This window comes from Macaca nemestrina, chromosome 17 (assembly GCF_043159975.1).
Source record: "Macaca nemestrina isolate mMacNem1 chromosome 17, mMacNem.hap1, whole genome shotgun sequence".
In the NCBI taxonomy this organism is placed as follows: Eukaryota; Metazoa; Chordata; class Mammalia; order Primates; family Cercopithecidae; genus Macaca; species Macaca nemestrina.
In genome coordinates, this window is record NC_092141.1 from 46,262,875 (window position 1) to 46,289,879 (window position 27,005).

General features: G+C 37.8%; 1 protein-coding gene and 1 long non-coding RNA gene across 11 annotated transcripts in view; one reads left to right on the top strand and one right to left on the bottom strand.

Moving 5' to 3' along the window:
• LOC105476887 (acetyl-CoA carboxylase alpha) overlaps positions 1 to 27,005 on the top strand; it is a 330,276-nt gene that overhangs the window by 213,940 nt on the left and 89,331 nt on the right. For all 9 annotated transcript variants that reach the window (XM_011733176.2, XM_011733177.2, XM_011733179.2 and 6 more), the window contains 8 exons: positions 1,384 to 1,440; positions 1,683 to 1,727; positions 8,423 to 8,464; positions 9,529 to 9,744; positions 10,552 to 10,707; positions 13,347 to 13,550; positions 20,513 to 20,668; positions 22,749 to 22,895. In XM_011733176.2, coding sequence (XP_011731478.1) covers positions 1,384 to 1,440; positions 1,683 to 1,727; positions 8,423 to 8,464; positions 9,529 to 9,744; positions 10,552 to 10,707; positions 13,347 to 13,550; positions 20,513 to 20,668; positions 22,749 to 22,895 — 1,023 coding nt within the window. The remainder of the gene's footprint in view (positions 1 to 1,383; positions 1,441 to 1,682; positions 1,728 to 8,422; positions 8,465 to 9,528; positions 9,745 to 10,551; positions 10,708 to 13,346; positions 13,551 to 20,512; positions 20,669 to 22,748; positions 22,896 to 27,005) is intronic.
• Positions 1 to 27,005, bottom strand: part of LOC105476883 (uncharacterized) — a 93,864-nt gene that overhangs the window by 51,468 nt on the left and 15,391 nt on the right. The window lies entirely within an intron of this gene.

Genomic DNA, 27,005 nt, shown 5'->3' on the forward strand with positions numbered 1-27,005 from the left:
TGTCCCTGCCTTTTGAAGCAAGTGAACAGTATAGGGAAGGGGAAGGCTTAGGTCCGGAGGCCCAAGACTCATATAAGTGGCCATCTTGAAACTACTGGTGTCTGTTGACTTCTTTGTTTTGAGGCAGTCTCACTCTGCATCCCAGGCTGGAGGACAGTGACGTAATCTCGGCAACCTCTGCCTCCTTGGTTCAAAGGATTCTAATGCCTCATTCTCTCAAGTAGTTGGGATTACAGGAACGTGCCACCACACTTGGCTCATTTTTTCTATTTTTAGTAGAAACAGGGTTTTGCCATGTTGGCCAGGCTGGTCTCAAACTCCTGACCTCAAGTGATCTGCCCCACTGGCCTCACAAAGTGTTGGGATTACAGGCGTGAGCCAAGACACCCAGCCTTCTGTTGATTTCTGATATACTAGTTGCCTATGCCTAGTGGAGATATGAATAATTCCTAAATTTAAAGGCCTATTAAATGTTGCTTTTAACAATTTTAAAAGGAACCTTTTTAAAAAATGCCTTCATGTAAGGTAAGGGGGACTGTTGTATCAAAACTGAAAGGTTACAATTTGTTAGGTTGAATTCTAGGGATGCTGTATCTGACGGTAGGTAATACCTACAATCTAAACAGTTTAGGACCTGTGATTTATGTTTTATGGAAAGTCCTTTTCTCTCTACCTTATTTCATTTAGCTTCTTTATCAATATTAATGTTTACATTTGAATACATGCCCAACAGTATGATTTCTATAAGCAGAAATTGTGTCGTGGCCTGCCTTTATGTAAATCAGTTCTGAGGTAATTTAATTGACTTCATATGACCCTTTCTTCTCCTCAAAGTTCTCTTTCAGTTTTGTCCAAATCAATATAAAATTTATTTCATAAGACTTAGTCCTGGCCGGGCGCGATGGCTCAAGCCTGTAATCCCAGCACTTTGGGAGGCCGAGACGGGCGGATCACGAGGTCAGGAGATCGAGACCATCCTGGCTAACACGGTGAAACCCCGTCTCTACTAAAAAATACAAAAAACTAGCCGGGCGCGGTGGCGGGCGCCTGTAGTCCCAACTACTCGGGAGGCTGAGGCAGGAGAATGGCGTGAACCCGGGAGGCGGAGCTTGCAGTGAGCTGAGATCTGGCCACTGCACTCCAGCCTGGGCGGCAGAGCGAGACTCCGTCTCAAAAAAAAAAAAAAAAAAAAAAAAAAAAAGACTTAGTCCTAGGAGCCAGGTTGAAATTTGTTCACTTTCAAGTTTGAAGGTACTAAGCTAAAATAAAGATTTTCAAAAAGGATGTTTAACTCCACCAAAGCCTTACGAGGAATGAATGGGATAAAATTTAGAATGAATGGAAATCTCATCTATTTTCTGTTTTACATGTTTTTGCTCCTAGAAAGCTACCCTGGTTGACCATGGGATCCGGCGCCTTACTTTCCTGGTTGCACAAAAGGTATTGACATGTGAATTGTACCTCTTTAATATTTCTTATGCTGCTGCTGCAACTTAATAAAAAATGGAATTGCAATCTTATGCTTACTAGTAGAATTTATGCAGAGAAATAACCACTTTTCTATAAGTTTAATTTTTAAAAAATGTTAGTTTAACTCATCATCTTTTACTCAACTTGTTTTTGATTTTGTTACTGATTGCCAATTTCTGCTCTTTTCTTCCTCTCTGTCTTTTATTTGAAAGGATTTCAGAAAACAGGTCAACTATGAGGTGGATCGGAGATTTCATGTAAGTAAAATGAACAATAATGAAAGACTACTTACTGTTTTATTTGTTTGCCACTGATTATTTAAACAGAATATATGTTAGAAGGGCTGGACTGATATTTGGTCCCTCTTCTTTTATAAATTATTATAGTAAATATTCAGTTCTCTGTAATCCCAGCACTTTGGGAGGCTGAGGCAGGAAAGTTGCTTGAGCCCACAAGTTTGAGATGAGCCTGGGCAACATAATGAGACCCTGTCCTCTATTAATTAAAAAAAAATTTTTAAATTCTTATATCAAGTATTCCAGCTAAAGGTTTTTTCTTTTTTTTCTTAACCCTATAATGAATTCTCAATATATCTCTGAGAAATAGTTAAGAATGAGCATAAGCATTTATCCAGACGAATAAGGTAGAAACAAGCTAACTAGTAATTTCTTCTATGCTCATAGTGAATCCATAATCAAGAACAGCCAGTTGCACTTTGTAGTCTTGGCTTCTTTATTGAGAATTCTCAATTCTAAAGAACAATGATTTATTATTTAAAATGCCTTGATAGAGCCAAGTTGCTATTTTTTGTCTTATGTTAATCCTAGGAACAGGAAATAAGTAAAAATTAAACACTCTGTTGCTTATTCTCCCATTTAACTGAATTTAACTGTTAATATTTATGAGATTAAAATTTTTATCAAAAAGAGAATTAAGTTAATAGCCTGGCATCCGAACTGTGGTATACCCATATGATCATACCCAGTACAGTGACAGCAGTAAGGACAGAAATCCAGTTTGGAATCAACATGTCGTTTTCAAAATGACTGATTATAGTCAAAATATTTCATAAAAATTGATTCTAATGTAGCTAAGTCTTTTTTTTTTTTTTTTTTTTTTTTGATAAGGTATCTTGCTCAGTTGCCCAGGCTGGAGTGCAGTGGTGCAGTCTCAGCTCACTGCAACCTCCACCTCCCGGGTTCAAGTGATTCTCCTACCTCAGCTTCCCAAGTAGCTGGGATTACAGGCGTGTGCCACCACATCTGGCTAATTTTTGTATTTTTAGTAGAGACGGGGTTTCACCGTGTTAGCCTGGCTGGTCTTGAAGTCCTGACCTCAGGTGATCTGCCTGCCTCGGCCTCCCAAAGTGCTGGGATTACAGGCGTGAGTCACTGTGCCTGGCCTGATTGGTTTGGTTTTAGCAATTGAGATAATTTGGTTGTTAAACCCTGCTTATTTGTAACAATGAAGATGGCATTTGAGATTCTGGAAAGGACTTTGTAAACTCAAAGACCTATGTGTGATTGCTTTTATTACCTTTTTGTTTATTAGGTTTTTAGGAGTTGACGTTTTGTTTTCCTTCATACAATTCACCTTATTGGTCTAGTCTATAGAGAAACAAGAAAGCTAAGATTTTCTGAAATGCTTTAGGAAATGTTGTGGACTACATGACTCCCCTGTGTTATTGATGTCAGGAAATCAAGCAGAGTGTAGCTATATATCAATCAATAACTTTCGATAGGAAACGGAGTCAGTGGAGAAGTATGAGGAGCTTAAAAAGAACCCTAGGGCTTTAGGAAGAAAAATCAGGAGCTTAGAGAATAAAATTGATACTTGGGGATAGAATATGAAAGCCCATGAATAAACACTGTAGCTAGTAGATGCTGATCAGAACTAAGGTAGACATGCCAGAGCCAGGCTCTGGATTTTAGAAAAGTATTGTGCTACGTTCTTAAATGTTACTGTGCTTTTTATCACAGACTTTAGAATAATAGCATTTTCTAGGGAATAACACTAAATCTATAAAATTGCTTTCCTTTTTGCTAATGGATTTGATAGAGTCTTCACATCTATAGCACACTAACTGGTTTCTATAATAAATACACTGATCAACTAAAACTGTCCACTAAAATTTTTAAAAAACCAAAGTGATTAGTTCTCACTGACATTTTCTCATATATGTAACACACATAAAAAAAACTTATCTCTGAATCTATAGTGTATAGTTATAAATATGCCCTAATATTAAGAGTATATTTAACAGCTTTAAAACATATTTTTCTCTCTGCTGTCCTGATATTTCTGGATTTAGGTTTAATAGGGACATGTATAGGCAAAATCGGCTAGAAAATTAGGCCAGCAGGGGGTCTTCCCTGACAATCATTGTCTGATTCCTATTTATAGTGGCATCAAGTGGGAAATCAGTTAAATTATCAAGTGACTTGATTTGTCATGAGTGTAGGAAAAGCTGCTTTAGAGCAGAGAGAACATTAAGGTTTAATTGTGGACTAGATTTGCTCTGAAGAATTGAGTGGCAGAGGAGTTGGGGTGTTTTTATGTTCCTTTAAAAATGATAAATGATTTTGCAAGGGGCAAGGGCAGCTATTAAACTGAACTCCATCTAGAATGTTCTATACAATCCAGGATCTACACTAGCCAGGAAGCCTTGGCAGAAACTGTACAAATCTGGGGGTCACTGTCATGGTGCTGCTGTGAGTTCTTTTGCTGATGGTAGCTTGACATTCATGAAGGATGCTTAGCCTCTGTCATGTCATCTGATTGTGCTTGCCCCATAGCTAGTGTACTGTGAAAAAGAGGAAGCTTTCTGGGAGTGTCAGAGATGAATCCCTTGATCTCTCTGGCTTCTTGGTAATCCACTGTGATGTATGCAGCCTCCCCTGTCCTATGCTGTGAAATCCCTATATTATTGAATGGAAGAGAGAATCTGCACTTGAGGGGCAAGAAGAGGAGGAAGGTTACCAAGTTTGATTCAAGCACATTGGTTAGTGGAATAAAGCAAGCTGTGCTGTTATATAGTTGTTGGTCTTTCAGATTGCCTCAGAACCAGAACAAGACAAATGAGGGCCAGAGTAGAGGTTCCTAGAGAGCTGTGTATATTGTTAGGTACTGATTCGGATGCCAGTGATTGCTATAAACATTTAAAATACTTCGTAGTTTAACTGCAATTGTCCCAGATAGCTGCCCACAGGTATGTCTGTTGCTGCCCTAGTCTCTTGACCCTGCCTGGAGATTATTTCTGTGACAGCAGTCTTCACCAGTGTTAAGGAAGCTGGGAGTTGACTCTGTTTCCCTAACCATCTAATTAAATCAAGTGCCCATAATGGAACTTGAAGAACTGCCTAACATTGATATTTAAACAGAAACTTTGAGGAAAAACAAGTCTCTTTTTGTAAATATATTCTTCTTGTTAAGAAAAAAGAAAGTAGATCATGATGTTCATCTGAAAATAAAAAATAAAAGAAAAAAATGCACAAGATGTTAAAAAAAAAAAGAAAAAAGGAAAAAGATCAAAGCCTTGAATGCAAAAGAGGCTTCTTGAATTTCTGCAGCTATCTAAACTGCAGCTCCACAGTTTTCTGTTAGTTAAAACTTATGGACTCACTCTCTCTTAGTTTCACTCACATTTCAGGTCTGGAATTCCAAAAGATTCAGCAGAAAGTGCTGTCTAATTGGGATATAATATTATGCCTTTTTTTTTTTTTAAGCTTTCCATATATATATATATATATATATATTTTTTTTTTTTTGGCAAAGTTTGGCTAAGGACATTGGAATACAAATTTTCAGGACTTCTTCTTATCCCCATTAGGTCCTAAAACCATGATAAGATTCTAAATCAAACAGTTTTATATCTGTTAATAAAATGTTACCTTTTGTTCTTGTAAAATTTCATGAGATTTAAAAAAAAAGTCTACAAATCTCCTGAAAGAGTTGTTGTTTAATGACTGTTGTGGGATTCCCACTTTAAAATGAAATGTTTTGGATTATTTGGATCTTGAAGGAAGAGCTCACTGTCATGAGCAGTTATCATAATTAGTAGTTCTTTTTTTTTTTTTTTTTTTAAGATAGTTCTGTTTGTTAGTGGACCAACTATTAGTTTTCAGAAGGGTTGGTTTGGGTTTTTGTTTTAATTACAGTCTATATAATTAGTTCTCAGCATGTTGAGGTAAAAGAGAATTGCACCAGCAAGCTCCCAATTTCTTCATCTCATTAGGTTTTTAACACGATTATTAGTATCATAATCAGCTATGATGTTTTTTGTTGCAGGTTTTCACATTCTCTGATTTGCAGGGTGTCTTGATTGGCTAATTTGGGCAAATTATTTTGATTGTCTTGATGATGGTTGGCTGATTAGAACACAGCAGGGGCATAATTTCTTCCTGTGAAACGTTGCATTCTTTTGTTTTTTGGTACCAGAACACTAAGAGGGTTTTTCTTTGTATACATTCAATTATGATATTTGCCCATGACACTAGTAGAATGCTTGGAAAGCAAATATATTGATGATGGAATAAGCATGAATGATTTCAGTGGAAAAACTGGCAGTATGAGGATGAGATAGGATAAAAGAATTTACTAAAACCGTAGGATCAGACTTTTAGATTTCTTCTTTTCTGTGTTTTCTGTGATTCTGTGGTTTTTGAGTGCCAAAAGAGGTTACTTTCTATAACAGTCTTCAGACTTCCAAGTCACTGAAGAATTGCTTGGTAGTCCCACTTTTCCATTGCATAGAGGTTCTTGCCATCTCTTTTTCTGAATGTTTAATACTTAAATTGAAGATTTTACCGGGGAGTTACAAATTTACTCAGAAGTTATTTTTTTTAAAAAAAAGATTGTTTATATGATCTCATGACACCTTTTCTTATCTAACCTTAATGAAAGTGGTTTTTCTAATTGGTAGTCATTGCCCACCTCTGCCAAGAATCAGTCAGTTTCTTCATTATTTGTATTAAAGGCGTTTCCATTCAAACTGCTTTATATGCCTTTCAGTTACTACAAATTTTCTTAATTGGTTTAGTGGAAAAGAAAGCATTTTTTTATTACTGTTGTTTTGTTTTTGAAAGGAAATGGTTTTGATACTACAAATGTGCATAATTAAATAAATGGCATCCTAAACAAACATTTTAATTAATTAGCTAATAACAGTTCAGGCGGAATAGAAAAGTATGTGCTTAAAATATCATATTATCAGTTTCCTTGACTTTTATTTCAGAGAGTTCCATGGAAAGATTTTGTCATTCTTCCTTTTTTGACATGTGTTACTTTTTAGGTAATGCTCTGAAAGCTGTACCTCACTAGAATAAAACCAAAACTAGGTTATATAAAACCATGAGCATGATATTTACTGACACCACAGCTGAATGCATCTTACTTAACCTTGAAGTCATCCCCATGTGCTTCACTCTCATGGCAGGGAGGAGGGGTCAGAGAATTACTTAGAACAAAACTTCATTAGGAGAAGTTTAGTCCTGTGTAAAATCCACTTTAAAAAGGCTTTTAAAAAGGGATTTCCCTGAGGTTGGTAAATGAGCTCCTAGGAACCTTTTAAATGCAGTCTTACAGTTAAAATACCAAGGAAAAGATAAAAAGATTTATTAGTTGTGCAAGCTTTAGTTAAGGTGAGAGTGAGGTATAACACTTACGGAACGTATTCAAGAAGTTTTCAGGAAATTCAAGAACCACAGGTTTACAGCATGAGTTTTGCTTTGTTTGCTTTGTCCTTTTTAAATTTAAAGTCTTAATTTCTGTTTTTTTGTCTCATCAAAGAGAAATCCTCTAAATGAGGGATTTAGATTATAATAAAAAGAGAAAGGTAATACTCTGCCCTTGAGAGTTGAGAGGGCATGGGCTCTGGCACTAGAGAGACCCAAGTTTATCTTCCAGCTCTGTGATTCTGAGCATATACTTGAGCCAAGGCTTCTGTAAAATGAGGGTCACAATATCTACCCGTAGAGGTTGTTGAGAGCATCAGATGGGAAAACACATGAGAATACCTGCCACCAGATTTTCAGTCCATGTTTCCTTCACAGTTCCTAAAGCTCATTGAGGATATGTAGGCAGCTAGTCCCAGTCTCTCTGCCTTGTACTGATAAGTGTTTGATTGTATTGCACTCATAATGAAGAAGATGCCTAATGAAACCTCCTATGGAGGCAAATAGTAATGACTTGATTTCAGCACTGCCAGTAGAGCTTCCCATCCGAGAAACAGGGGTATTTAGCGTTAGTAAGTTAAATTTCAGAAACTAATGAACTCTGCTAATTGAATTCATCTTTGTTAATTAATAAGGTTCTAGTAAATTGTTTTTTTTTTTTTTTTTTTTTTTTGTATAATGCCCTACAAAAAAGCAGGAAGACCTAATGATTACAAGTTCACTAGTTCTACCTCATTCTTTCCTATACATTTAGTGGTAGTGACCAAGGTAGTATCTTATATTTTTCTTCATCTTCAAATGTTATCATTTAAACCCTTGACATTATTGACTTAAGAAGGAATGTGAAAATCATGGACTGAGCACTCTATACTGTCTGACTAGTTTACATTTTAAGAGTTTCTTAAAGAGAAACTTGGGAAATCAGTCCAGTAACTCGGCATAAGGGTATATTGGTTTTATTTGCCGGGTTGTGCCAAGAGTAATACCCAGCAAAAAAATTTTTTTTCACTTGGGAGATTTAAAAAATATGTACATTTTTTTTCCCCTGGGAGAAGGTAGATACTAAAATTAGGTTTATAATATGATTCTCAAATTTGGAAATGGGGTCAAAGTGATGGTTATGCAGCGGATCATTCATATTTCCTGGACTAAGCTTAGGTAAGAAGCATGTTTTCTAGAAAACTGTCTTCTAAATGCTTAACTGTTTCTATACTATATGTTTGTTTCCAAAGAGCCATGTCTATGAACTTCTGACACATTTTCCCTCTTCTTTAATACAGAGAGAATTCCCTAAATTTTTTACATTCCGAGCAAGGGATAAGGTAAGGATTGATTTCTTTCCTATTAAAAAAAAAAAATTACTTTTTCTTAAAAGCCCAAGAGTGACTTATCTTTGCTATATGTTCTTCTTGCCATTCTTTTTTCTCTTATTGAACTTGTGCTTCCTGTTGCCTTACATGTGTCTTAGAACTAAAACCGATTCCTTTCTGAAAGAGTTTGGCTTAGGACACAACCAAATGTATTGAGCTACTCAATGAAGGTGATGCCTTTCCAAATCATCCTTGTTCTGTAGAATAATCCTAATGATGTGATATTAAAGGACCATTCTTGTTATCTACAAATAGTTCACTGATACTCAACTCTAGTTTATGTGCATTTGTTTTTCAATTTTAAAATACAAAACTTCAGACCATGTTGCTTTCTTCCTGTTACCAGCTTATATTTTTGACTGTCTCTCTCCATTCGCTCAATTGACATGTATTCCAGAGAAATAATTTAGTTTCACTGAAACGTACAGTACATATACAGTAAATACAGTAAAGTTATATACTAGTACAACTTTGAAAAAACATTTATAAGTAATTATATATCTATGGATACAGTGTTCCAAAGCCAAATATCTCTTTAATTAAAAAATTGTATGATGTTTGTTTGTTATTTATTATGTCATTTGTACTTATCATAAGTGAGAAAACTTTTAGATTAGTTGGGTAAGCACAAAATATTGGCATGTGAAGTAGATATTAATGTGAAGCAGTCTGTAATTAATATAAAAATGAATTATATAAATACATTAAATACTGCAGGAGTTCTAAGGAAATTGAGGTTTTTTGGTTAGTTTTTAATGCATATCATCACTACTTGTAAAAGCATGAATGATGAAAGTTTAGGAGTATCATCCTATAAAGTACGTATATAATAGGTACTTTAGTGCCTAATCTTATGTAAGCTATAGCATTAGCCTTGAACATAGTTCATTTTTGTTGCTTATTAGCACATCATAGCTTATGTTTCTATTTTCAGGCATCTCTTTTACATTCACATTCATAGTATAGTGTTGTAACTGCCTCTTGTGAGCTGTTTTTTCTCTGGTTCTCGTACTCAGTTTGAGGAGGATCGTATCTATCGTCATCTGGAGCCTGCTCTGGCTTTCCAGTTAGAGCTGAACCGGATGAGAAATTTTGACCTCACTGCCATTCCATGTGCTAATCACAAGATGCACCTGTATCTCGGGGCAGCCAAGGTGGAAGTGGGCACAGAAGTGACAGACTACAGGTTCTTTGTTCGTGCAATCATCAGGCATTCTGATCTGGTCACCAAGGTGGGTGCTGTACTTTAATGGGATGTCATCCCTGAGGGAAGGAACAGAGTAATATGTATGATTCAAAATCAAGTTTTATGCTTCTGCTGAGAGAGAGCATAAAAAAAAATCAGGTTTTCAGTTTTTGAGTCAAGGTTCTTGTTCTCTTTCAATGTTTACAAAAGTAAATATTTCATATAATAAAGGCTTTTTTTTGTACAAAGCAGAAAGTGCATCTGAAAAAAAATTAAAAATGAAGGCTCTTTTTCCACTTTAATTTGATTTTTCTTAGTAGCAGAAGCGTAATAGCACTCAAGAAAAGAAAAAGCATACAAACAGAAAAATCACAGGAAGAATTGGGTGATGATAGAGCATAAGGAGATAAGTTAGGAAAGAGGCGATCCCATTGTACACCTGTCTAGAGGTATGGATAGTGTCTGCATATAGCAAGGCACTTCCTGATGTGTTCATTATTAATATATCCCAAAGCTGTACCCTTTCTTCAGCTTTTCCTTTCCAAATAGCTCTGTTTGGCATATGTGAAATATCATCCTATTGAACTTACAGCTATGGGGATGCCCAGCATTTCTACCTCTTAGAAGGAAATGATACACTAAGAGTAAGGAGAAAGGGCTGACATGGACTCTTTATCTGACCCTTGCCTGCCCCTTCTCCCTGTGGTTACTGGACTGACTCTAGGGAGAAAGATAGTGTCTTCACCAGATGCCTTATGATTCATGACATACTGCCACTTAAGTGATTATAATAGCCATTTCTTTATTGCCTCTTTTAAAATATACTAATGTTGATTATTTTCTTCCTGTGTAGGAAGCTTCTTTTGAATATCTGCAAAATGAAGGGGAGCGGCTACTCCTGGAAGCCATGGATGAGTTGGAAGTTGCTTTTAACAATACAAATGTCCGCACTGACTGTAACCACATCTTCCTCAACTTTGTGCCCACGGTTATCATGGACCCATCAAAGGTACATTTCTCCTTAGCTTCTCTCCCAGCACTAGCAAGCATAAGCACAGAAGTTCATTCATATTTATCTCACTTGGACTTGGAAACAGGTACTCTTGTTCAGGCTGTTGAGCCCTTAATCTGTAAAGTTTATAGAATGTTTATAAGATTGAGTTTCTGGGACAATGTCAAAAATTTGATATAGTCATTAAGAAAACAGTTCTCAATGCTGAAGGTGGTATGGTGTTAGCTTGCTGGTCACTTATAAGCAGTATAAAAACATGAAAACCTTTTCTTTTGTTGGTACCTGTTTTATGATATTTGCTATAATAGTGGTCCTGTTTTGTATTATTCCCTACTATTTCTCATCTGGAATTATTAATTTTACTGTTACTAAGCATTTTGGCTAAATTACTGCTTCTGTGCACTAAATATTAATTACCTGGTGGCCTTAGTGAGATAATGTACCTTCTCAAAGTGTCTAACCTATCTCTCTCTAGTGTTTTTCCACAGGGAGAGAATTTGGCTGATAAGGAATTTCACATGTATTATGTATATTTTCTTCCCTGAGGGTCTATTCTAAAATGCATTGTATATAATTTAAGGAAGAAAAACAAGGTGATTTTGTACTTGACCTTTTATCCCCGGTGTAATAAAGACAAGCTGCTCTCTGTTTCTGCTCCCTCTGATGCTTTCTTTCTTTCTTTCTTTTTTTTTTTTTTTTGAGACAGAGTCTTGCTCTGTCGCCCAGGCTGGAGCAGTGGTACCATCTCAGCTCGCTGCAGCCTCCACCTCCCAGGTTCAAGCTCATGCTTCAGCCTCCCCGAGTAGCAGGGACTACAGGCGTGTGCCACCACGCCCGGCTAATTTTTGTATTTTTAGTAGAAACAGGGTTTCACCATGTTAGTTAGGCTGGTCTCCAACTCCTGACGTCACGTGATCCGCCTGCCTCAGCCTCCCAAAGTGCTGGGATTACAGACATGAGCCACCATGCCTGGCCCCTTCTAACTCTTTCTATCATGATACTGTGGAATTTGGATAGGAGAACCAGTATCTCCCTTTTTCAAGATCAACTGTAGGCATGAATTTTTGCTGCTGCTGCTGCTGCTTTTTTTTTTTTTTTTTTTCCTTCTTTTTTTCTTATAAAGACAGGGTCTTGCTATGTTGCCCAGGCTAGTCTTGAACTCCTGGCCTCAAGTGATCCTCCTGCCTCAGACTCCCAAAGTGTTGGGATTACAGGCATAAGTCATCATGCCTGGTAGACTTTTGCTTCTTGAACTTAGTATCTGAGATCTGAGAAGTAGTTTTCTACCTTTTTTCCCTTCAAAATTCCAAGCTAATGATGGGTTGCTTTTGTCTGTAAGGAAAGCCAAGGACAGGGCTACTCTTTTGACTCAAATTGCATCATCTAGTTTAAGCAAAACTTCTCCTAAGCATTCTGGGACTAATAAGCTGGGAGACTTAAAACGTGGCATGGACACTGTACAGCTGTATTTTTTTAGATTTGGCTTACCTTTTTTTCTGAGTTTTTCAGATCAGCCTCAGCTTTCATTCTAACCACCCATATACACTCTGCTTTTCTAATGATAGATAGCTGCCAATTTTCTGTACATAAAGATTATTGGCTTTTGTTTCCTCAAGAAAAGAATGGATAAATATCTCTTGGTTAGCAATTAAGTGTGATAATAGAGAGGTTAACTCCCTGAAATTCATTCTAACTTAAAATTCTGTGGTGCAGAAACAAACTGCAAGGGTGGCACATACTACTAAAGAACCACAAGAGAAAGGGAATGTAAGATATTCTTGAGATTTTCTAAGAAGTTGAGGAAGCATTTTAGAAAGATACTTCATTTAAGGAAACATTAATTTCAAATAACATGTTCTAGCTGCATTATGTTCTGTGCAGCCATGTTGGGGAAAAAAATGTTTTGCTTTAGTATGTAAATAACAAGAAATCATGTCTAAGGCCATTTAGTTAAAATAACTGTCCTACCTCTAAAAACTAAGAGCATTAAGCTGCCTTGGTATAAACTTAGGGAAACGTGGGAACATCTGCCCCATCTTCTTAAATCCTAGATGGACTTAGCAGTGGCCAAGCTTCAGAGCTCTGTTGAGAGAGAATGTTCTAGCACCACCTACAAATTGCCTTTCTTTAATTTGTGCAATTTACCAAGAGACATATATTATAAAGTTTAATAAAATTGTATGGAAAAAAGCTCATGGTGGTAATTGCTATGTTGATTTAAAGTCCTGTAAGTGCAATGAAACATAGTTACCATGCATATAAATGCTACTTAATAGCTATTTAACTCGAGATTTTATTCTTATTTTCCTCTTAAATCCCGTGGCTTGTAATTTTAGATATTGCAGATCTTTGATATAGAATATGAATATAATTGGGAAAGGGTAAGGAGTTGCAGAGATTTGGGTGTTGTTATCCAGAGAAAACCACTCTAATGCCAGGCCAGCATGAAATTGTCCCTGACTTGTTCCAAGAAAGAATAGATTTGGGGAGAAACTGACCACTTTTTGTAAGGTGTGCATCTCCATAAACCAACCTCTTTTTTTTTTTAGCCTTTTTATCTCAAATATGGGCAGAGCTGAAACAGGTCTTAGTTACAAGATATTTAAGTTTTGTGCTTGGTAATGTGTCTGTGTCAGATTGAGGAATCTGTGCGGAGCATGGTAATGCGGTATGGAAGTCGCCTGTGGAAATTGCGCGTCCTCCAGGCAGAACTGAAAATCAACATTCGCCTGACGCCAACTGGAAAAGCAATTCCCATCCGCCTCTTCCTGACAAACGAGTCTGGCTATTACTTGGATATCAGCCTATACAAGGAAGTGACTGACTCCAGGACAGCACAGGTACAATACTCAAACAGGCTCCTCAGAGTTTCGATTTGGTCCTACAGATAAGACACTCGTCCTTGTTATAGAAGACCCAAACTCACAAATCCCATTGGTTCACCTGGTGGGGTTATCCCCAAGAGATTAAATGATTGTATGAATTTGAAAAACTTCATCTGCCTTTTAACATGTGCCTATGTTCTCTATCATGGCTGTTATAAAACCGTTAACCATTTGTCGTGTATTGGTGAGCACTAACAGATGCCAAGTGAACCTGACTCCAGAGGTTATTCTGCAGTTTAGGGCTCTTTTTTTAAGAGGGCTCGTGGGTTATTTCAGCAATCTAATCTCTGGTCAGATGCATCCTTTCTGTTTTCACCATAATTAAACTACTCATTGGCAAGTGAGGAAAAGAGAATTGTTGGATTACGTCGCCAACTTCTATGTTAAAGAAGGAAAATTTCAACATAGTATAGTGGCGTGAGCCCTACCATCATCAGTGACTATCATATTTATCTATTGTGTTCTGTTTCTGTTTTTATCATATTTATTGTGTTATCTATTATGTTGTTTCCTTTCCTTCAAAGATTTCAGGGTGTCATATATTATACAAGAACAAAGTGGCAAATTTAAACCCATTTTCAGGTAGGAAAGTTGAGGACGTAAAAATAGAAAGTGAGTCAGTACACTAATTCTGTGAAACAGACAATTCCCTTTTAATCTTTTTTACTACATCGGATTCTAAATATTTGGGCTCATTACTATGATACTGAAATTAGGTTGGTTCACCGTTGTTCACATTTTTGAAGAGCTAGGATATTATTTTATGGCTTTGACCTGAATTCAAGAATTGCATTTCTTCTGATTAAAAGATGAACATGATCCAGTATACATAAACAAGAGTTTCAGTCTATTCCATGCTTTGGGTGCCAGGGAGAGATTATATGTCTCTTGTTTTTATCTATATCCTTTTAAATCCAGGAATAGAGTCAGGAAAATATATTTTTCAATCTTTTGAAGGTGAATTTTTAAAAATCTCAGTTTGGACCGTTGTCAGAATGACCTTTCATTTTGTGCTTTGATTCCCAGTGAGGTGGCTAGAGAAATCTATCCTATGAGAAGTCAGCAGTTAAAAACACAGAGAAAGAGTGCTCAAGAGCATGAGTGGTGACCAAGAGAGAGAGTATTCAATATTTTTTGCTGTATTTGATGTTTTTTTAGTACAACTTTAAAGACATTTTCAGTCAAAGCTTTTGATGGGTAGGGATGTTTTTAATTAACTTCTACAATAGCTTCAAGGCAGGTCTATTCTTGTGAAAAGTAAGATGGCCACTTGAGATTTTAATGTTTTTGATAAATATGTTTGTTCTTCATAACTACTTTTTTTTTTTTTTCCTTTCCTTTATTAGGAAACTCTGAGATTTCCCTCATGCTAGCTAATGGTGACACAGGAACATGAAAGGCACAGATGCCTTCAATCGGGGTTTAGTATTACACATGGTACAAAATAAGCACACAATAAGCATCTGAAAGAATGAACAAACCACCTTCAGCCTGAAGGAGAACCCCTTTTACCTAGCATCCTGCATATTTTAAAAGCCCTGCAGGAAGCGGTCTACAGGCTCTTCACTTGAGAGAGTTCAGGAGCCACTGCCACATGGGAACTAACTTTTGAGCCTGTGGCTAGAGGTGGAAACTGACAAAAGGAGCAGCCTCCAACCCAGTTCTGGTGCTCCTAATGCCTACATGGTGCTTATTGTCAAACTGTTTTTCCCTTTCTTTAATGAATCATTGTATGAATTTAATACAGAACCATGTCTGTTATTCATTCATTTGTTTTTTAATTTAATACTGATTGACTACTTATAGTATGTCAGGCACTATGCATATAAAGACAAAAAGCAAACTGTACTCAAGAAATTTACATCACAATGGAAGAAGACAAATGATTTGTTTCTCTGTGGCAAATATGTGCTATTATAAATAAGTACACGGTTCTAAGGGAGCAGACTATGGGTCAGCAATCATTTTCTGAAATCTTTTTGATGGCTTCTGGTGAAAGTTGTGTGATATATAAAATGTGTACATATTTTCACGAACTTCTAAAACATATACTTTACCAGTTTTTAGTTACTGTGTTCATTATAGTAGAAAATGGAACTAACATAGATAGTTGAGTATTCAGGAACTCCTATTACATATCAGCCTCTTGCCCTAGCACATCGTTTATTCATCTGCCAGTAAGGAACAAGGTTGATTAGCTTGAGTTTTATTTTGTTTCATTTTCCTTGTACAGTCTTTGTGCTATAGGCTGTAATGAACACTGATGTCAGGCAGTCATAATGGGGAGAAGAGATTTGGGTAATACATTGCATAAGTGAATTGATTTCCAATGTGCAGTGTAAGAGAAAAATAACATTTTAGGCTGGGTGCAGTAACTCATGCCTGTAATCCCAGCACTTTGGGAGGCCGAGGCGGGTGGGTCACCTGAGGTCAGGAGTTTGAGACCAGCCTGACCAACAAGGTGAAAGCCCATCTCTACTAAAGATACAAAAATTAGCTGGGCGTGGTGGCAGGGGCCTGTAGTCCCAGCTACTCAGGAGGCTTATACAGGAGAATTGCTTGAACCCAGGGTTCGGAGGTTATAGTGAGCCGAGATCATGCCACTGCACTCTAGCCTGGGCAATGCAGCAAGAATCCATCTCAAAAAAAAAGGAAAAATAACATTTAAAAATCATCTTTGGGCTGGGCATAGTGGCTCATGCCTGTAATCCCAGCACTTTGGGAGTCCAAGGTGGAAGGATCACATGAGCCCAGGAATTCGACAGTAGCCAGCACAACAAGGCAAGACCCTGTCTCTACCAAAAAAAAAAAAAAAAAAAAAAAAAAAATTAGCCAGGCATGGTGGCATGCACCTGTAGTACCAACTACTCAGTAGGCTGAGGCAGAAAGATCACTTGGGCCCAGGAGTTTGAGGCTGCAATGAGCTATGATCGTGACACCACACTCCATCCTGGGCGAGAGAGTGAGACACTGCCTCTAAAAATAATAAATAACGCCTTTATTGAGGTGCAATTTACATATAAAGAAATGGACTCCTTTTGTGTGTGCAGTTCGATTCATTCTGTCAAATGTATACACCATGTAAGTACTATCACAGTCATGGTAGATAACATCTCATCACTGCAGAAAGTTCTCTTATTCCCCTTTGCAGTCAAAGGTAGAAGCACCAACCCTGGCCTTAGGCAACCACTGATCTGCTTTCTGTCACTATAGATGAGTTTTGCCCGTCCTAGAATTTAAACAATGTGTACTAGTTTGTGTCTAGCTTATTTTACTCAGCATAATATTTTTGAGGTTCAGCCATGTTACATAGATTATGCATATATGTTCCTTTTCATTTTTGAATAGTATTCCGTTTCATGGAATTTTTTTTTTTTTTTTTTTTTTTTGAGACTCACTATCTTTTGAGTCTCACTATCTTGCCCAGGCTAGAGTGCAGTATTGTAATCATAGCTCACCACAGCCTCAACCTCCTGGGCTGAAGCAGTCCTCCCACCTCAGCCTTCCAGGTAACTGGGACTGAGGGTGTGTACCACCATGCCCAGCCAGTTTTTGAATTTTTTGTAGAGATAGGGTCCCACAATGTTGCCCTGGCTTGTCTCGAACTCCTGGGTTCATGGGATCCTCCCACCTTGGCCTCCCAAAGTGCTGGGATTACAGGTATGAGCTGCCATACCCAGCCCCATTTTATGGATTTATCGAAATTTTTACATTCATTTATCAAAATGTTTATATTCACAGATATGTTTTGGCAGGTAAGGTGACTAACTGGGAGCTCTGACATGTTCCAAGGAAACAAGGCTTTCCAGAGTTTCCATCACATATAGCTTTGACTAGCAAGGGGCACCCCCAAAGGGCAGGCAATATCTTGACACCATTTTCATTTCTATTTCATTTGGGGATTGGTGACTGCCAACTCAAATATTAGATGGTTCTGTATGAATTAGTGGGAGGAATTATGAGAATAGAAGTCTCTATTGAGTAGGAGAGCATAAACTAAGACCACATGCCTGTGATGATAGTTTACAATGATTTGTGTGAGGAGTTACATGTATATTTCCTAAGTCCATATTCAAATTATTGATACTAAAAAAGACTGACTGTGTGTGGTGGCTCACACCTGTAATCCCAGCAGCTGAGGTTGGGAGTTTGAGACCAGCCTGACCAATATGGAGAAACCCCATCTCTACTAAAAATACAAAATTAGCTGGGCATGGTGGCGCATGCCTGTAATCCCAGCTACTCGGGAGGCTGAGGTAGGAGAATCGCTTGAACCCAGGAGGCGGAGGTTGTGGTGAGCCGAGATCACACCATTGCACTCCAGCCTGGGCAACAAGAGCAAAACTCCATCTCAAAAAAAACCATAAAAAAATAAAAAAGGACTGAAACTCTAATTCTCATTTTCTTTTCTTTTTTTTTTTTTTTTTTTTGAGATGGAGTCTTGCTCTGTCACCCAGGCTGGAGTGCAGTGGCATGATCACGATCTCAGCTCACTGCAACCTCCACCTCCCGGGTTCACACCATTCTCCTGCCTCAGCCTCCTGAGTAGCTGGGACTACAGGCGCCCGCCACCATGCCCGGCTAATTTTTTTTTTTTATTTTTAGTAGAGACAGGGTTTCACTGTGTTAGCCAGGATGGTCTAGATCTCCTGACTTTGTGATCCACCTGCCTCGGCCTCCCAAAGTGCTGGGATTAAAGGCGTGAGCTACCACGCCCAGCCCTCTAGTTCTCATTTTCTTATTTTCCAAGATAACCTGTTGATGGACATTTGGGGTTTTATTTCCTAGTTTGAGCTATTAGTAGTAATAAAGCTGCTGTGAGCATTCATTTACAAATATTTGTATATATATATTTATTTCTTTTGGGTAAATACGTAAAAGTGTAATTGCTGGGACACAGTAAGTATATGCTTAACTTTATAAGAAATTGACAAACTGCCAAAATGTTTGTACCATTTAAATTTCTGCCAGCAATATACATATGTACCTAGATTGTTTTCTCCAGTCCCCTTCCTCAGTGCACGATTATGTTGCTTAACTATGACCAGCGTGTCTTCATCCCAAAACTTGGCCAAACTGAGCCTCAAACCCTATACCTACAGGTCTTGTCTCTCTTAACAGACAAGAAATGTCGTTCTAGGAAGCTGCTGCGTTTACCCCATTTTCTTATTTTGATTCAGCTTACCTGCTGAGTACAGTTTTCTCATATTGTACCCTTGCCTTACTTAACACTTTGAATCTCTTAAAACATTATTGCTTTTACTCTGACATTCCTAAGACATTACTAATTCTGCTTCCCCCAGGGTGACTTTTCCTATTGACCTTATGGAAGGGGACTGGGACCTCCAGTCTCTGGGCCTTTAAAGCAGCCTGAGACATGTTTTCCTCATAATAGGACCTGATTGACAAATTAGCAGAACACTCATTCCTCTGAGCTAAGGGGCTAAGGATTTACAGATGAACTGTACCCAGGATTTAGGAAAGTGCTTAATTCTATTCCTGTGCATATATATCAGGTTCACAAATCTATTCATTAATGGTAGACTTGTGCTTATTTTGTAGGTCTGAATAGATATGTAGGTATACACATACCCTTACGTCCCAATCTCCATTTGTATTCACTGCATTGGAAATTTATATTTTATGTATCCATGCATAAAGTGCCTAGTTTAGTGTTATACAACCTCTGGGCACTCAATAAATATTAATTGAATTGAAATAATGGCATCCCTTATAAATATTCATAAGCAAATAAAACTATCTAAATATATGGAGTATGAAGCACTCCTCTAGAAATATTTGAGTTAAAATGATTAAAAACCAGTGTAGTGATTTCATTATGTGACAATATAGGTATTGCAGGAGCTATTCACTAGTTGTAGACAGTATCTTGAGGAGAAGTAAATATGTATATATATGTATATGTTTTTTAATATACATAATATAATATAGTTATTTTACTGTATGTAAAATATGAGGCTATGTCTCATGGGCTAACAAGAATTAACTATCTAGATGGATGGATGAAATCCACTTCTAGCAGAAATCTTTGAAGCCTTTGCATAGATAGTAATACTTATGAAGTACCATCTAATCAAGTGGACTAAAGGACTAAAGCAAAGATGATATAGTAGAGTCTTGATCTGGCCTTCTGCCATTGGGGAAAGAAGAGAATTATCTTTACTGCATAGCTGTTCTTCAACTTCAATACTAGGGCTGCTCAGACTAGTTAGTTGATGTACTTCATTTCTGAGTATATGACATTCAACTCACTTTAGATGGCTAGCATGGTCAGTCTGTCTTTGAGATATGAAATGTGCACCATGCTTTCTTGTTTATTTCTTTCTTTTTTTTTTTTTTTTTTGGATATGGAGTCTTGCTCTGCTCTGTCACCCAGGCTGCAGTGCAGTGGCGTGATCACGGCTCACTGCAAGCTCCGCCTCCCAGGTTCACGCCATTCTCCTGCCTCAGCCTCCCGAGTAGCTGGGACTACAGGCGCCCGCCACCTCGCCCGGCTAATTTTTTTGTATTTTTAGTAGAGACGGGGTTTCACCGTGTTAGCCAGATGGTCTCGATCTCCTGACCTCGTGATCTGCCCGCCTTGGCCTCCCAAAGTGCTGGGATTACTGGTGTGAGCCACCGCACCTGGCCTGCTTTGTTGTTTATTTCAACTAATCTAAAAGTGAGAGCAGTTATGGTGTATGGCTGGTTATATATATATATTTTTGGAGTTGGTTAATCTGTGGAGAGGTGAGACCACCAAGTACCCAATGTTAAGAGGTATAGCTCAGCTACTCAACCTACCAAAAATGTTTTCGAATAGATAGCATTTGTGCAAAAAAGCCCCTCTAGGCAGTTCTCTGATTTTTTTTCTGTCTCTTAACTCCCCATGCCTTCTTTTTTTTTTTTTCTTGCAGATCATGTTTCAGGCATATGGAGACAAACAGGGACCACTGCATGGAATGCTAATCAATACTCCTTATGTGACCAAAGACCTGCTGCAATCAAAGAGGTTCCAGGCACAATCCTTAGGGACAACATACATATATGATATCCCAGAGATGTTTCGGCAGGTAAGATGCCTAACCGGAGGGTCTGACATGTTCTAAGGGGCAGGGTTTCCCTGAATTTCCATCAGATGCAGTTTTGGCTAGAATGGGGCACTCCACAAAGGGCAAGAAATATCTTGACACTGTTTTCATTTCTGTTTCATTTGAGGGTTAGTGACTGCCAACTCAGAGATTGGATGGTTATTTATGAATTAATGAGAGAAATGGTGAGAATAGAAGTCTCTGTTGAGTAGGAGAGAGTAAACTAAGATTATTTGCCTGTGGTGATAGTTTACAGTGACTTGTGTGAAGAGTTATATGTGTATTTCCTAAGTCTATATTCAAATTATGGATATTAAAAAAGAGATCTGGTACTTTAGTTCTCATTTTCCAAGATAACCCTGGTTCCTAGTTGATAGCCTAGATTAATATGATGAGAATCAATATAGATAGCATAGGCAAATGGATATAGAGTTCATGGTACACAGTTTAGAGTATAAGTTTTTTGTGGGAGATTTATTATAGCTGAATAAAAACTAGCATGAGAAAATACAGCATTATGAATCTCAACCTCTATATGAAAATAAATTCCTTCAGTCTGTATGGTGAATCATCTCTATGCCACACATTTTTCTTCTATCAATAGAAGGCAAGAAAAGTATATCACCAGTAGAAAATGCAGCCAATAAAGAATAAGGTATCAAAAGAATACTGAATTTGTCCTTTTTAAAAAAATCTATGAATATAGGATTTTTCCAAGTTCCCTAGTCAATACTACCGGTATTACCACATTTGAATTTTAGTAGAGTATATATGTGGCCTTAGTAAACAGTCTATGTAGAATTTCTGTGTTATTCACAAATACAAGAGATTACCTCTATGCAACTATTTGTTTACAAGTTCTGTCTCCTGAAAGATACTTTCATTTGGTATTTCCCTTTTATAGCATTGCTAGCCTAAAAGCTGAGTGTTAATTCTGTTTCCCAATGCCAGTGCTATAAATATAATATAAATCACATTCTAAGTAATTCTTCCTATATAATAGGCATAAATATAGTGATTAGGACACATAGGTATATATGAGTCATTTGGGCTTCAAATGTTGCTTTGAGGCAAGCAAAGAAAGAGCTGAACTAGCTCCCACTTCACGAGGGATTTATAGGAAGTTGGGAATGGAAATCATAATATTTTTTAAATGAATAGGTATGTCTGTTTTTTTCAAAATTGAGCAGAATTGATCTGCACATTTACAAATAGTCACACACATCTAGTGAGCTAATTCCTGTGTATGATCCTACAGCTATGAATAATATTAGAAAGAGGTTTCTTCCCTGGAATTTCTAGTAGAAACTTCATTCTGGCCTTCTTGGATTTTCTTTTTATTAGCTGAGTGTCATGTCATTTTCCTGGATATTCCTTTGTTGTCAAGTTTCTTTTTTTTTTTTTTTTTTTTTTGAGACGGAGTCTCGCTCTGTCGCCCAGGCTGGAGTGCAGTGGCCGGATCTCAGCTCACAGCAAGCTCCGCCTCCCGGGTTCACGCCATTCTCCCGCCTCAGCCTCCCGAGTAACTGGGACTACAGGCGCCCGCCACCTCGCCCGGCTAGTTTTTTGTATTTTTTAGTAGAGACGGGGTTTCACCATGTTAGCCAGGATGGTCTCGATCTCCTGACCTCGTGATCCACCCGTCTCGGCCTCCCAAAGTGCTGGGATTACAGGCTTGAGCCACCGCGCCCGGCCACTGTTGTTAAGTTTATTTAGGATTTTCTTTTTCTTTGTTTTAAGGAGTTGATGCTACTTATTTAGTATTCTAATGTTAGTATTCCTAGGATAGTGTTAGGTCTTTACTGTTTGTTAATGCTCTGGTGCTGATTTGGAATCACTCAGTAGTTTGACTTTGTTGGAAAAGTGCCTGACTTTTGGCATGTAAAAAATAATTACAAATCTATTTTAACTGAGAATGGGAGCTGGGGAATTTAGTCTAATGTTTACACTCTGCGGAACACTTGGAAAAGAAAGCCAAACCAGATTGACTGAATCTTAATAATTATTTTTGTCTATATTGAAGTTATTGTCACTGATTAGTCAAACTTCTTTTCTCCACTAGTCCCTGATCAAACTCTGGGAGTCTATGTCCACTCAAGCATTTCTTCCATCTCCCCCTCTGCCTTCTGACATGCTGACTTACACCGAACTGGTATTGGATGATCAAGGTCAGCTGGTCCACATGAACAGGCTTCCAGGAGGAAATGAGGCAAGTAGTTGAAACCCCCCTTCCCTTTCTTATCTCTGTGCTCACTAGTACCAGCTTTCTGTGAGGTGTTCATTGAATAGCACTGCAGCATGGTAGTCTTGTTTGGAGAGTTATTAGAGAGAGCATTGACTGGGTATCAAGAAATTGTTAATTTTCTAGGTTTGATAATGGTATTATGATTTTGCTTTTTAAAATAGTATTGTTTTAACACAAAGAACTCAGTTTTAAAAAAATAAAAAGGAATATTGTTTTCTTTTAGAGATACAAACGGAAACATTTACAGATGCAATGATTTGCTTCTAAATAAAGAGGTGTGAGGGTGGATGTGTAGATGAAACAGGGTTGGTCATGAGTTGATCATTGAAGCTCGGTGATAGGTACATGAAAATAGATTATTTTCCCTGTTTTTGTCTATGTCTGAAATTTGGGGATTTTCTTTTTTTCTTTTTTCTTTTATTGAGATGGTGTCTCACTCTGTCACACAGGCTGGAGTACAGTGGCTCAATCTCAGTTCACTGCAGCCCTGACTTCCCTGGCTGAAGTGATCCTCTCACCTCAGCCTCCTGAGTAGCTGGTATTGCAGGTGTGCACCACTACACTTGGCTAATTTTTGTATTTTTTTCTAGAGATGGGGTTTCACCATGTTGGTCTCAAGCTCCTGAGCTCAAGCAATCTGCCTGCCTCAGCCACGCAAAGTGCTGGGATTATAGGTGTGCACCATTGTGCCCAGCCGGGATTTTCTATAATGAAAACATTTAAAGTATAGTTTTGCCTAATGTTTTTTCTTATTTCGATTCATATTAATAAATGCATTTTTCATTGTCTTTTCCATGCTCAATTCATTTGATCTGGTGCTGTTGTGAGCATGATAAATGTGTTCTTGAAAGGGCTTAATCAGAATTAGGGGTTCAAACATAAAAGAATGTAACAAAGAACCCATTTTTTTATAATTATCCCAAGAATGCATTTTCTAGCCTTGGTATCCTTTCTCTCAGAGTGACCCATGAATAGTGATAAAAAGGTATATTTTGCCCTATACTCTTGTCCATGCATTATCATTCTTTCTGATTTTAACTGTGCTCCTAATGTACAGTTATAACAATGACAATACCAGTAACAAACATAAAAAGAGAGATATTTTTATTTCAACCTTAAATAGAATCCCTAGATAGATTTCATTCCATTGAAGGAGTAATCTTTACCTGTGTGTTCACCGTAAATAGGCTGGGTAGACCTTTGGAAATGATAAGCAGTTTGTTTCTATTTTATTCCATCTTTTCCAAAAAAATTTCACTATATATACAAGGTGTGTGGCTATTTCAGTAATATGCCAGTGGATGCCAATAGTAGATGATTTGGTATCAAGATGGATGCAAGCATTGGACCAGATGGAGAGTATCAGACTTGTAGGAGTCTCAACAAATAGCAAAGTCAAGAGGATTGTGGTGGGAGGATGCAAAACATTTTGACAAGCATAGATATATACTCATCAGCACACAAAGTTGAAACAGGTTTGTGCCACTGTATGTAGCATCTGCCTAGTGAGCCCCTCAGCAGCAAAGAAAAGCTTCATTGTGCTAGACTTAAATTCTGATTCATTGAACAGTGTAGTCTTCAGGAATGGAAGGTACCCTTGTGAACATGGGGCTGAGAATAAAATGGTTTTAACTAATGTAATTAAAACACAAAATGAGATTTTTGGCCACGTGAAAGCTAGCTGCAGTGCTGTGTGAAACCCCTTGCCATGATCTTTCTCTCCTGCTTTCTTTCTGCCCTCATTCTGTGTTTGAGCGAATGGAGACTCAGGGAATAGTGAAGTCCCAGAGGGACAGAGCTCTGTTCTTGCTGAAATTACAAGCACAGAGCTGCCTGGGCATGAACATGTAGTGTTTACTCTGCCAGTATGAATACAAATAGTCTTATTATACGGGCCTCTGTACCCAAAGACCACACACACACACACACATACACACACATACACACACACACACGAATTTTTTAAAAATTAAAGGTTTTTTTTAACCCCTTTAAGACCTAACAAACCTTAGTGGAAAAGATATGTCTTAAACAGTTGCCTTGGACTATAGCTATGAGTAGTAGTAGATCTAGTATAGGAGCCATATGTTTTCCTTTGTCCAGTGCTTTAATAGTTTTGAAACCAGAAAGTGAATAGTATTTGTTCAAAAGATTTTGAGTTTTTGTCAGTTCTCACTTTCTTCTTGTTCTACAGTTTTCCCTCCTTAGTTGCCTATTTTCTTTGTTCTATTTTTCTTTTCAAATGATTGACTAGGATTGAAGCTGAGTGTTAGCTTGCTGTTTCTGAGCCTTTGAGCTCGGGAGGAGTGAGACTGATGTTCTTTTGTGAGCAGTTAGTGACTAATGCCCAGGATGGCTGGTGAAGTCAGTCATTGGCCTTAGCTAGATTATAGGGCACTGCACAACAGGAATGAGGTTGGGGTATTAGTATCAAACTCTGCTACCAATAGCTTGAACATACAATGGAGCATGTCTGCTGAGAGACTGACCCATCTAAGGATGGAGTTTCAGCAGTCAGAACTCTGAGGGACAGCTGTGCCTAAGAGATGACGAGGTGTCAGTAGGATATATTTCCTCATGCTGAGCCCAGTTTTATCAGGGCAAGTTGACTTTCAGCTATTGCGGTTTAATTTTCTTTGGCCAAAGAGCAAGTTTGTCATGAGCCTGGCACTCTACATATTACCCCAAGAATGATGTGAAGGGAATGAAAAGAGCTCATGCTGATGAGATTTGGAGCAAATCTGTCCTGTCCCAAAGAGAATGGGCATATGAACAGAGCCTTGAGAAATAGTTTTATTAAAAAAGAATAAAAAATTGAGCTGTTAATGTTCTGAGAGCCAAGGCTCAATGTAAATGCATTGGTGCTATGTAGACATTAAATCATCATAATGTGGTGTTCTCCAAAAGTGACGGCTCTACCCGGTCATCATTGTGGGTGGTATTGCATTACCTTGAAGGATTGGAGTTTCTGGGTTTGAAAACTAGCACATGGATATAAGGAGTAAGGGTAAAATGAGAGATTCCTTTAGAGTTTTCCCATGAATTGAAGTGCTTTTCTCCATGATCGAAGGCAGAAAACCTGCACTTATCAGACCATCGACTGTATGGGTGGCCAGTCTTTCTAATTTTTTTTGCAGGACAGTAAATAGGTAAAAAGGTGATGGGACCAGGACTTGGACCAATTCAGTTCCATTTAGTTTTAGGTAACTTCTTTGCCATTTGAGGAGGAATATTGGCTGTTTCAGTAGAGATGTGACCTGCATTTTGAACATTTATGCCTGTGTTTAGAGCAGGAGAAAGAGCTTTTCTGATGCGGTATTAGCTACTGTCTCCTTTCTATTTTCCTAGCTGTCCCTTCCCCATAAAGAAAGATGTAACTAAAGGAATACCACCTAATGCATGATGAAAGGTATAGGAGAACACATTTTTCTCATTGTCATATTAGAATGGCATTACATTTAATATGAATTTAGAGTAGAAATAAAAAAGATGTAGACTAAATCTGTGAACTACGTTACTTGCAAATAGCTCCAAAGATGAGTTGTCCAAGATTTTTCTTAATAGTTTCAAGTAAAGATGAAAATTGAGGAAAATGTGATTGCGACATAGACTAAACTGATCTCATTTCTAGCTGCTGTGATGCTAGAAATGCCCATCACTGTATGTAAATACACAGCTACATGAATGTGTGCTGTTGAGCCTGGATACAGAAGAAATGCAGCCATCTAACAGTTCTACTTTACCACTTCTCAATTTTGGAGGAATTGTTTTCATTTTCCTGCCAGTTTACTAACCTGTTTTGATCCTTTGGTGGAAGCTATAATTGCAGGTGGGGACATTTTGAGTAACAGTTCGCAATCCAGTACAGCTGCTTTTCGCACTAAATCCTGTTATTAAAAAGCTCAGGCTAAGATCAAGCCAAGGGCTGTAACGGACTTGACAGAGAACAACTTAACTTTGCCTGGTAGGACAAAGACAATTCTAGCCTTCTTGAGACTATGCTTATGTTTATTCTGAAATAAGTTATTAGTGTTCTTTTATTTTATTTCTTTTGATCAGCTCTGCAAACTAGAC